The sequence below is a fragment of the Apteryx mantelli genome, chromosome 1 (genome assembly GCF_036417845.1).
Source record: "Apteryx mantelli isolate bAptMan1 chromosome 1, bAptMan1.hap1, whole genome shotgun sequence".
Taxonomy (NCBI): Eukaryota; Metazoa; Chordata; class Aves; order Apterygiformes; family Apterygidae; genus Apteryx; species Apteryx mantelli.
The window spans coordinates 179,140,479-179,153,325 of record NC_089978.1 but is presented as its reverse complement, the minus strand read 5'-3'; the positions used below and the strand labels follow the sequence as shown (position 1 = coordinate 179,153,325).

The window sequence follows — 12,847 nt, the reverse complement described above, 5'->3', positions numbered from 1 at the left end:
GATACTGTTTAGGATATTAGAGGTGGAATAGATTTCAGGTCATCCTATTCCTTTATGTTTTGTTTTGGAACAGATAAAAGAGAAACAGTTTTGTCCATAATACTAGGTTATATATTTCCGTAGGAGCTGAATGGTATGGCATCTTTGCATATTTTTTTCCTTATATCACCCTTTAAAACTGATTCCCCTGCTCTAGGTGCTTGAAGAAATTTGCCGTTGTCCCTTTGACTATGTGTTTATTTTGCTGAGCAATTTATAGTGTGCTTCGTGACTCATTTCAGAGCTGGCTCTGCCTGCCTCTGTCTTGTGTTTCCATGCACAAGGCTTTGAGGTTGCCAACAAGAAAGTGGCTGTGAACAACAAGCAGAAATGATGCGTTGGACATGGACTTTATGGAGCTTTAAATATTTTTAGAAAGGGAAGTGTTAAAGTTGAATAGGTGACGTTAGCACCACCACCAAGACTGAAAAAAAAAACACCCTGAAAAGCTGTATTGACTAAATCTTCTAACAATGCTTGTGATTTTCCTATATCCTGCTCTGTGTTTTTGTATGGATTTTTCATAGCACAGACAGATGTTACCCACACTATGATTCAGCGTCTGTTCCTAGCCACGCTTTGCATGATTTTAACCTGATTTCACGGGAAGAACAGGCAATGAAACACCGTAGCTCATGGTTGTCAGCAGTGAAAAATAGCCAGGAATCAGACAAACAGCTTCATTGCTGAGATTATTTCCGGGATAAAAACTCTTCCAACAGCTGTTTGCTTTGGCCACTGCTCAGGTCCTTTTTTTTTTTTTTTAATCAGAAAAAAGAGTTTTGGTTTTTTTTAAGATGTGGGCTGGTTATTTATGTAGTCAGGAAGAGGTCTCTGCTTCCAGTGTTGTGGTCTCGGAGCTGTTTTGACAGTTGGAGTACGAGGAGATTTCACCTCTTCTCTCCCTCTCTCTCTCCCTCTCCTTCATTCACTGAGCGTGCAGACCTGGAATGCGGGAGGAAGAAGAGAAAGTGAATTTATGAGTTCTCTAATCGCAGACAGGCAGCTTTGTGGCAGTTACCTTCAAGCAAAGTTCACGCCCCAGAGGAGTGTTTAGTCTTGCTGAGCCACTGACACGGCGCAGTGCGTGCGCGAGCGTCTGGGAGGGAGAAGGGCAGAGATGAAGGGAAAGTTCTGCTGCTTTGTGAGACTCCTAATATTATTGTTTTAAGAAGTTTTTTAGAGATGACTGCTACTTTTGTTTAAAGTATTTGTTCTGGAATTACTGAAGCTGGAGCCTACCAAACTGAGGTCAGAAGCATTTTCTTTGGCAGCGAGAAGATACTTTTATAGAAGCCATGCCTGTACTTGGGGTTGCCTCAAAGCTAAGACAGCCAGCCGTAGGGTCAAAGCCTGTTCATACTGCCCTGCCGATACCAAGCCTTGGCACGCCAGCGGCACAGCAGTACTCAGCAAAGTCCTTGGAGCTTACGGGGGCAGAGAGCTCAATGCTTTCCTGTCAGCTTACATTAAAGTCAACCTGTGATTTTGGAGAGAGGAGAACACTTCAAGGAAAAACCCAGGAGATCGAAGATAGCAAGGTTAGTTGTAAACTTTACCTGCACATCTCAATTCTCAAAAATGTTAATTTGCTGAGACCAAATCTGCTAGAAACCTGCTGAATGTGGAGCTCGAGTGTCACTGGGTAGCTAATAACTTTTTCTATCGCCAGTGAACTTGCATAGCAGCCTTGTAAGTGTGTTTTGCTCAGTGTTGCTGTTTGAATAAATACTCTGTTTCTAAATGTTCACATTAAGCTACCGATAGAATGATCTTCACAGATGCATTTCGATAATGATCACTAGAACCACACAGAAAAAAATCATTCCAGCTCCCAATAAGCTGAGCAATGACATGACAGCACTTTTACAAAAAAAAAGAACCTCTTGGCTGCTTCATGTTATATTATGAAGTTTAAAAGGAGCTCTCATGCCCACACCTATTCCCACAGGGAAGTTCTTTTAAAATAAAAATAATTAATTAATTTTTCTTTTCACTTTTCAAATGTTCGGGCTACTCTTGCTGCAGAACTGCTGAACCAGAAAAACAGCTTCTCAGTGAAAAGTACCTGTGTTTGTCTCTTGCAAAATAACTTCTTCCTACTCCCCTTTTAGCTCTGATTCACTGTGATTTAAGAAAAAAAAGTTTGTCTGAAGTAGGATGCCAGAATTTTTTTGGACTGCTTTGGTTTTTTTCTTTTGTTATGGAGTCTTTTTTGAGTGTTACCTAATATTTAAAACACTTCAGCTTGAGTTTCTACTAATCTTTTTGCTGTAGTTGAAAACACTTTTCATGCTTTGAGCGTGAGTATTCGTGTCAGTTGAATATATTTCTGTAGCTCTCTTAGTACATTACGGCTGCATATGTGGTTTAACAACTTCAGCAAGCAGTGTTGTGTGAGGTTACTTCCCTTGCTCTTCTAGTACTTTTGGTTTGTGGAACTGATTACTGTGCTGTGATTAAACATATATTTGTAGTTGCTTCATATTTGGTTTAAGGACACTCGAGTGTCATCAGAGTTGTTATAGTGGCAAGATACACATAATATATGTGCTTGGTTTTCTTTTCTTTTTAGTCACTGGGTTAACTGAGTATTAGTGAAGAAAGTTGGTTTTGCGGTTGAAGGATAGGGTTGGGATTCTGAACATTTGGTTTCCTTTTTAAACCCTGCCACATATTTCCCATGGGATTTTGGTCATGTCACTTAATTTTTCTCTTGGAGTTTTCTGTATCACCTCTCCCTGTCTTCCACAAGATGATGCAGTGGTGGTCTCAAAGATGCTGTGTAGAAATACAAAGAATGAGCAGACTGTTCATCTCTTGATTACCAGAAGTGATGAATAGCCCTTTCTATGGCATGAGTGCAATATAAATAAAATAATAAAGCTTTTCGACACAATACACAATGCAAAAAAAGTACGTCAGATACACGCAACTATAATAGATTCCTGCTTACTTTTTTTTTTTTGATAGAAAATATTCTTTATCTTTCCTCTTTAATGTTGTGCTTTAATGGATATTGTGTGAAAAGTATTTTAATTTTGCAAGTACTACTTTTAGAAAAAGAGAATACAGGTTACACTGCCTACTCAGAGATAAACTTCTAAAAAGTATAGGGAAAGATATAAAGCATCTTGCTTCAGCAGTTAAACCACTCAGGAACTATTAGTGATTAGTATGAAACCTAATGGGAATCAGTTAATCTCATATGCCGCATATCCCTCCAGTGCATCTGGTCCTGAGCACTCCTGAAGTCGCAGTGAATAAAGTAACAGGTTAGATGAACACAAATGTGATCCAGTTTGGCAATTTCAAGTTTCATGTGTCTGACAATACTTCTAATCTTAGGGACTGTTTTTAAAGAAAAAAATATCAGCCATTGGCTTGCTGTCTGTTCTCAATGGAAGCAGCTGAGCACTTTTAAAAGGTGATTCTTTAACATTAAGGCCAGTGTGTGCACGTGATGCTCTGAAAACCTCCCCTGGCAACCTGAGTAAATAAATCTTAGTGGATTTACAGAAGTCCTTAGCATTAAAAAACTTACCAATTTCTGAAACTTTTCTGTAGTGCCCATTTCAAATCTGCCATTCCCAGTAAAGCTTAATGGCAGGCCTTTGCCAGATTTCTTCCAGACACACCTTTTTGAGGAATGCTCTTCTAGTCACCTTTTAAGCAAGTTCCATGAAATCCTTTTGCCAATGTAGTTTGGGCTATAAAGCGGATGGTTATGATTAAGAAATCTTTTTTTAGGTTTTTGTTGCCAATAAACTTCAAAATATCAGCCTAAAATTATTGAATGATATTTTCCTTCATCACTGATGGATATCCATCCCTCTCTGTTTGCCAGCATCTGGTAGCCTCAGTAATATGTCAGATTATATAAGGTGTAGTTCTAAGCACAATTTTTCAGTGAGTTATTAGGGTTAATGTCCCTTCAGGTTTGCTGAGCAAATGCAAATTCAGCATTACAGATCACACTGTCCCAAAGCATGGCCATTTGTGAATGCTGTTTCCAGTAGAACTTCTGTTGACTTTTTGGTTAGCAAATGTATTAATCAAATATATGATATTCCTACATGTCTCTGTGGTATACAGTCCTGTATGTATGTTAGGGATATTATCATTACAGCAGTGATGAAATAAAAGGTCTTTGAAACAAAACGTAATGAATACCTACTCAGAGTTTCCAAATGGGAGAGAAATCTGCCTCTATGGTATAGTGTTTGTATGCTTGTGCTGTATAACTGTATATCAGGCAGCTCTGATTTTTGAAGGAAAAATGGTTAATACATGTCTGCAAAACACAATGGAACATATGAATTAATCACCTGGTTAATGTTTGCCCTTGGCTGCTGGATTGTGGGGCTTTAACTTTTGCTTTCTTTTGTATTTTACATATGCTACACTGTGTATCACCAGCTTTCCCATCCTGTCTGGAAGGCACTTAGATTGACACACGCAGCCTCTGTGATACATCCTGTGGCTATCTATAAGTGCGAAGGATTCCAAGATAAATTTGGATTAGACATGTCAATGCAGTAGGTCATTGCCACCCAGCTGTTTCCTCTATGGCCTTCGGTTTCACCACACCTGACTGTTCGAGACTTTTGACACTAGTGTTGGCTTTCTCACACAATGGCTTTGCCAGACCTGGCCAGGAATACAGCTGCAAAAATCAGTGCTGTTTTCCCTAGATGCTCCCCCCACTCACATGATTTTCTGTGCTTGCACATGTAGTTTGGGGATTTTCTTGTGGATGTGATGCAATCTGAAGCTTAAGAAAAGTAGTATTTTTCTTTTAATAAAAACAGTGGTAGAGAAAGTTCGTGAGGTGATTATATTCAGCTTTTTTTTCTTGATTGGGTAGAACATAGTTAAACCTAGGAAAGCAAATAATAAATATGTAGTTTATTCATTAAGTTGTTAATGATTTAAATTATTCTATGTGTGGTTTATTCAGATACACTTTTCTTCACAAATTCTGATCTGTTGGTTGAGTAGTCTCATAATTTGTGCTTTGGTACCTAATTCACATACAGATCCATCTGCTTTCTTGCTCAACCCACTAATATTTAAAATGACTGCACAAGCACTTATGATGTGAATAGTCATGCAAAATATTTGAATGCAAGCCTTCAGAGCACATTCTTCTTCCCTGAGTATCATATAGACAAAAGTTTATTTCTATATATGTACACAGGAAAGGAATCCAGCTGCTGGATTCATGAGGTGAAATGCTTGCTCTCCTTGGAGCAGATGGAGTTTTGCCATTCAGTGGGACCATAGTTTGTTTTTATCCAAACCCGTGCCTGAAAATACCGGTATCTTTTGTAGTATTTATCTAACTGTGGGTATAATATAATTTATATTCCTGTGCCACCACTTTCATATTGCTTGCTAAATTAATGAGACCAAAATTATTAAATTAGGCTAGGCTGCCCGGTAATACTGTTCTTGTCGATTGTGCTATTAAATCATAACAAAACAAAAAAATCTATTGAGTGTTACTGTAAAAAAGTAAGTAAGTTAAGCAATGGCTTAAGACTGAAGGAATGTAGGAACAACTTATTTGCAAAAACAACTTCTTTTGGTCACCAAAGTGACCTGCGTGCCTCGCAGGTCTCTGCACTGTAATGACCTGTGGCAAAACGCCAGCACCAATAGCATTTCTCTGCAGGTGAGCATGACTGATTTCAGCTGCCCTCACGTGTTTGATGCTGTGGTCATAGGCACGCCACTGTGAGTCCTCCCTGGCGCCAAGCTGAGCGAAGGCTGGCATCAGCACACCTGTGAGGCACGCTGCTCTTCTGGCCAGGGCTGCCTGCCACTGCTCCTTGTCGTCCTCTGCTGTACACTCCCATGGTTTTCCTCCCATCGTCAAACTCATCTTTCAGCAGCACTTCAGTGCCATTTATGCTTGCAAACTGAATGTTCTCTGAGCTGAATCTGATATATTAATTTTAGTGTTTTGGGTATCTGACTCAAATGATAAGATTTTAGCCTTCTTTCCTGAGTTAATTCGTTCCTGTACTGTCATATTATCTTTTTTTTTTTCTTGTTTTCAGTTTCTCTTTGTCCATGCTATCTGTCTCCTGCTGTCTGCTTATCTGCTTCTTCCTTCCTGTTGGCAGACATCTTTACAGGCTTCTGCATATGACTAATTTTCCTCTGTATCCACTAATCAAGTCTTTCTGTCATGACTTAAACATTTTTTTGTATCATTACTCCTTGCTGGAAAGTGTTAGTCAGGCTCTACAAGCTGATTCAGTATATGTATATAAACCTAATACTTTTCTAAATGCTGCAATTTTTAGGGTTTACATTAAGATTCTTGTAAGACGCAAGTACTGGCTTTCAGAGGAGGTGTGGTCTGCAATTTGTGATTTCTCTTGAAAGGGTCCAGTCCCACCAAGCTCATCATTAAACAGTCTAATTTTGAGAAAGAAAGATCTCAGGGGAACTCTGAAAACTGGGATCTGCTGCAAGACCTTTTGGAAGAAATGCCAAAGGATGTGATGAGTCCACCTGAGGAAAGAAACCCTAGTGGTTGCTTCACCTGTAGAACATGGAAATGGGACCAGTAGGGTTGGGACGTGGTCTATAAAGAAGAATAACAGAGAAGAATAGATCTGCTCTAGCCAGGGGATTATGGCCAACAAGAGTGGGGTCTAAAACACTTAGTTGTAGTGATCTAAAATGAAATTTCATGTCAGTGCCACAAAACAAAGTTAAATACTTTGATATGGTTAGGCTAGAACACATACTACAGCTATAAAAGTGATTCCTGAGGTCCATTTCACGTAGTATCATACTATTGCATCCCAGTGTTGGTCTGAGGGCTTGCAGTGTGACTTAGCCAGCATGTTGCATCTGACTTTGGAAGCAACGTGGAAACCTCCCATTTTTTTCTCCTCAATTGTCAGCAGTTTGTCTGTGATGTGGTAACTCCTGCCTGTCACCAGGCACCAGGCTTGGAGCACAGCTAGGCTCCCCTGTCCAGACAGATCTCAACACAAACATTTTTGCTTTCCGTACATGGGTAGAGCTCCTGCTCATGCCAAAAGGAGTTCTGTGCACACTGAAAAAACAGATTTGTGCCATGAATGACTTCCATATCTCCATCTTTCCTCAGCTAACCCTTCCACACCACTTGCTTAGGTTCTGGCATATCCCTTTCCCACCATTCCCCAAGCCTCTCCCAAGCAGAGAACCTGTTGCAATCCCACATCTGTTTGACCTTTCAGTTTCTTGGATAACTCTTTGCCCGCTCTCTCAAGACCAAGCTTTACCAAGTTTCTTGACATACTGGTTCTAGGGAACATAAATGAGTTTATTTCCCCATTTTTTCCTACCCTTCCTTTTCCCAGTGCTAATACATCAGAGATGTCTGCCTTGTGGGTTGGCAAGGAAGGAGACTGCTCATTGTGCTGAGTCTGTAGTTTACAGCGCTATGGCCAAGGCAGGAAAAAGGGTAGCAGAAGCAGCCAGAGACCTCCCATCTTCTCCGCATAGTGGCCGCTAGTGATGGGAAGCCAACATTGTTTCAAAAGCACCGAACTAGCTGCCAAAAGTTTCAAGCAGCACTGCGGACACCTGGGACTCTGTGTGTTTAAAATTCATGCAGCCCCAATGAAACCAAGACAGTTGGTGGGAGTTCAGATTGTCAGCAATTTCAGCTTCTTGCCTTGTGCTCTGAATTATTTCTTTATCAAACAGATAACAGCACCTTTAATATGCTTTATGTATCTAGCACCATCTGTCTGTGCTGTATTATAACTGTGAGTTAAGAGCCTTATGCTATATGAGCTTGAAAACAACTCTACTGTTAAATATTTATTTCATAATCACCTATATCAACCACATTTTCATACAGTTGAGATAAATGTACAGTAACACAGCTAGGTAATTCTTAAAACTTTTATACGTATGAGCAAATGGTATTGGGTAGGGGTTGAAAGATGCTTTTTGTGTGTAATTTGTAATTGTGATTATTGATAGGAGGGTATTTACCAGCCTGAGCTTAAGACCTCTGTCTAGCTTTTTACTGCTTTTGTTTTAATTCTCTCACAAAATGAGAACTTAGAACTCAGTGTATTTCGTATTAGTTTATGTGTTAAAAGTTGATGTGAGGCATCAGCAGAAAATGATTGCTGTTATTCTTTATATTGCATCTGTCGCTAGGGAAGCTGCTTGAGGATTTTCTGATCAATCATTTTTTCATTAAAAATGCTCCTTCTTTGAAAAGGGGGGTGCATCTTAGTGTGGATGCAGAGATCCCTGAATGTGCAAAAACCAGCTGAGCTCCGGAACCTGAAGCAACCCAGCAGCATCTGCTTGGTGCAACACCAGAGCTAATAAATGCAGCCTCTCAGGGTAATCTGTTCTCCGTGACCATAAATGGAGATAAGTGGTCTCCATCTCTAGATAAAAATAATGGGCTTATATTATACCCTGGGCGGCTTTAGTTAGGCTTTAGTAAAACTTCCCAGCAGTAATAATAGGGGAATGCTTCGCATGCAGAAGGTGTACCATCTCCATCACTGCAGGGTTTTTATAAAAAGCACACAGACCCACACCCTACTTAACATTACTAGCACTGATCCTTCCTTGTGCAAGGGACTAGGTGGCCATCCTGGTGGCCTCCAGCTTCTCTTTTCTTGGTCATTGATTGATCTGAGTGCCGGTCTGTGCTAATGAAACCATGCTGCTCTGGGCACCTGAGCTGCTAGCAGCCCGCAGTGCCATGGAGATGTACTTCTGTCTGGAGATAGCTTAGCTGCCTTAGAGCAAAAGCCTTTATACAATAGGGCTATTTCCAGGGGCATTTCACTAAAGCACCACAGTTTCAGTTAAGTTTTCCGAAAGCACAGGAAGGGTATCCCTGAAAACAAGCCCCGTGAACCCACTTCATCCGGGCCCCTGAGAGCCTTTAAAATCCCCTCAGAGAGCAGCCCTGGGAATTTCTGAGCCTGCCCCATTTTTGCTCCCTTGGAGACAGGAGCATCCCAAAGCAGCTGGCAGAGCCAGGGCTACCGCAAAGATTATGTAAGTTGTGTTCAGCTGAAACACATTTCTTTTTCTCTCAGGTAAGAAGTTTATTAGAATATCCTTCCAGTGGAAATTTTCTGAGTTTCAGCCAGACCTTCAACCTAGAGACTTTGACTAGACTGATGCCTTATCGCAACAGGTACTGTATATATGCAAAGTAAGAGTTAGTCTCAGCCTTACAGAACATATGGCTGTGTTAGACAGACTGTGGGAGAAAAGGGAAAAGTGTTATCCCCACAGTACAGAGGGAGAGAGGAGATTAAAGGGAAAATGGATGATTTTCCCACACTCAGCCTGGGGCTTTGTGGTAGAGCTAGGAATTTGAAGTCACATACATCTTGAGTCCCAGTCGCCACGTCTTAACCACAAGCCCATCCTTTGTCTTTTCGAAGGAATCAGTTTAGAATGAAACAGCCAGATACTGAGTGAGTTTTCCTGCTCACTTTACTTGCCGAGTTTTGGCTTTCTTCGCTGAAATGTCAGTGGCGAGCATCAATGGGGGCCCAGCTCCGGGCGAGTGTCAGAGCGGAGTTTCCACTCCAGGAGCCACTAGACATTCATTGGTTTCGATGTATTCGATCAACACACATTTGAGCAACTCTGACACAGTTTGTCAGAGATGAAGAATATGTTGTGCTCTCTAATGGAGTTATGTAACACTCACCAAAAGTCCTGTGTGCATTGCTGTTGATAGGTTTTTCACTTATTAAATATAATGTGGAAAGAATAAATAGCTACATAATACAAGCAGATCCCTTCTAGGGAGAGCTGTTACATTTTGGATCTAATTTCTTCCTTTGGATACACTGTCTAGTTTCTTTCTGGCAGAAATTCTTGTCTTAAGTAAATGAGAAGAACATCAATCACAAATGAGACTTGCTAATTTTTTTAATTAGGTGTTAATTCTGGTCTAAGTCCACGGTCTTCTTTTGCTAGCCCACTAATTTTCTGGGTTGCGTAGTTTTCCGTACACTTGCAAAGGGAGCCTGCAAAGAGCAGTTCATTTAAAGCAGCTCTGTGTTTCCCTTTGACCTGATTCGCAGGATGTGGTCTTGGAGGAAGCCTATGCGTTAACAATAGCCGCCTGACAGTGCCGGCGGCTGGGGATCAAGCTGGACGAGGCGGCAGCATCTCTCTATTCTCAGACTTACTAGTGGAATATTTTGTGCGAATCTTCACTTGCCCATGATGTTTTTAAGGTCACAAACCTTTCCTTTTGTTTTTACTGGCAAGAGAAAATTGGCTGAAAGATAGCATAACTTGCTTAAAATTCAGAAAAGGAATGTGGAGTGTTTTGTCTGGTAAATGCGAAGGGATAATTCCCTCGTGTAAAATGTGCAGATTTCTGATGGCTCTTGTGCATGTTCTGTTTAAACCAAGCTGGAGAATTTGTAAAATAAGCAAATCAAGGGGAGGCATGATTTTAAAGTGGTTAGGGCAGGATCGTAGTATTGCTGGGTATATAAACTGAGAAGGTGCCAGCCACTAAACGTCTGTACTAACTCTGCATAAAACATGAGAAAAGCTAACCAAGTATAATATTAGTATTGTGCTAACCTACTTGCAGCATGACATTTGGTCTGACTTATCTTTTTAGTTATGTTTATTTTCCTGTTAAGCCTCCGTTACTGCTTTGCCCCTCTGATCCTAATACGGTGGAACAGATTTCCTCATTCTGTATGTCTCCTTTTCAACAATAGTTCAAAATATTTTTTATTCACGTGAAACTCTCCAATTAGAGAATTGCAGCAAATTTGAAAAGCTAGAGCAAAAATAGATGTCAGGCTCTCTCTCGTGCTTTCCATTTCAAAATATCTCCCTTTGACAATGACACTTGGCTTTGTGTCGTGTTGATACTATGTTAAACTCCAAAAGATTTGGCAGGGAAAACTTCCTGTTGTGCATCAGGATTTGATTTACAGGGCATCTGTAAAACCACCACAGCTTAGTAATCAGACTGGTCATGCACAGAAAGATGACTTCCTAGCAAGCGTAAAACATTTGACCACTTTCATTAATCAGGAAAGGCTGCATGGCTCATGCTTGGTTTAGGGTGAGTAAGACATAAGTCAAGGTGCCTGACTTTTACTCACCAGCAAAGGGATTTCCTGGCAACACATCTATGCAGTAAACAGGACTCTGTCTCTGGAGTGGAAATAACTAGCATTAAATAAGAATGCATAAAAACAAATTAAAGTTCAGAAGTAGCTTGGAAATATCCTCAGCTGATCAGTCAGCCTGCTTTAGTCATTGCTGGCCAGTTTGGCAGTGAGAGATGGTGTGCTTGGAGAAAGTGTCGGAGGAATCCGTTGCTCATGAGGGAGCAGCACAAAGCTGGACGCTTGCAAGCTTCAGGTTCGGTTTTGCTTAGAAATGCTTCTGAGAGGTAGGACGGCCTAGTGTCTACCTTGGGAAGCCACAACAAGCCACAACAACTAGTTTCACTTCTGGTTTCTATCAAGTGCCTCTTTGAACTCAGTTCGTGTGGAAAATGGTACTAGTGCCATTATTTTCAGAGTGAAGTTGTTTGGTGGCTAAGTACTATTTCATTTTATTGTTTTAATACTGAAGAAATGATCTAATTAGATACTTTTAAAAATGTTATTGAAATTACCTTGAATGACCTTTGAAAAACTGACTTTCTCTTATGCTTTCTGATGAGAAAAATTGTATCAATATCAGACCTATTTTACCTAATCAGTTAGTGATGTTGACAGCTTCCTGTTTGTTGGTAAATTAATGCATATAATCTTTTTTCTGGCTTGGAACAAGAAAACCTGAGTAGAAGGCATTGTATATACGTAATATTTTTTTCCTAGAAACGTGTGATCCTGACAAAGGCAAGAAGAGAATAATGGTGCTTGGCTAATTCCCTGTGCTAGAATACCTCCCTGCAATATACCACAGAGGACTGGTATAATTCTGAATTATTAGCTGAAACCTAAGAAGCAGGTTGTTCAGTGGAGAAACGAGGGGTAATGATTGACAGTCAAATGCCCTGTTCATGGGCCATACTATTTCCAGATGCATTTTTTGAATACAATCCAATTTGCAGATTTGAAACTTTCAGATACTGACAGCTCTTGAGCATGATCTAACTTTCTTCAGCTCAGTGTCCAGAGGGGGTTCATGGTTGTGTCAGCAATGAGCAAAGAAGCCCTCCCAATCTATGACTGCTCCGTCAAGCACAGTCTTGACGAGTTTTGGTTTATAAGAGAAACTGTTAGGGTGAGGAGTGGGGAATAAAGGAAAAATGTCTGAAAACTAAAACAAAGCTTTCTTCCCAGGGTCCTGTAGTATCAATGCAGGAGTTTTCTGGGTTATGCTCACTCGGTGGCAGGGGAAGCATTTTGTGGGCAAGGTGCAGAAAAAGTATAGAGTCATGAGGAAAGCTGAAAAGGCATCTCAATGACATTTCAGAGAAAGGAGCACACAAGAATGAGCATCTTGGTACCAGTGTGTTGGGCTAAACACTGTCATTCAAAAAAGTTACTTAAAGGGAATTTGGCAGCAGAAAAGAATATAATACAAGAGATTCAGATCAGCAACAGAGATACTGGAGAATTTAGACTGCATAAAAGCAAGAGGATTAGGGACGTATTGGTATCTGTGGAAAAATTGATTCTTTCTCTCCTGAACATCAGAGATGATCTCATTTAATTTGTAAGATCTCGTTGTGAAATACTGATATAAATACCATCAAAGAAAGAGCAATAGTGCTCACATTTCAGTCTAAAGGGACAAATGTTTCCTTCACTTC

General features: G+C 40.4%; 1 protein-coding gene across 1 annotated transcript in view; it reads left to right on the top strand.

The window, feature by feature from the left end:
- Positions 1 to 928: 928 nt before the first annotated feature.
- The window catches only part of NAV3 (neuron navigator 3), a 282,224-nt gene continuing 270,305 nt past the window's right edge, over positions 929 to 12,847 (top strand). Inside the window, exon 1 of the mRNA XM_067313062.1 lies at positions 929 to 1,580. Within this exon, the coding sequence (XP_067169163.1) occupies positions 1,338 to 1,580 (243 nt within the window). The 5' untranslated portion in view covers positions 929 to 1,337. The remainder of the gene's footprint in view (positions 1,581 to 12,847) is intronic.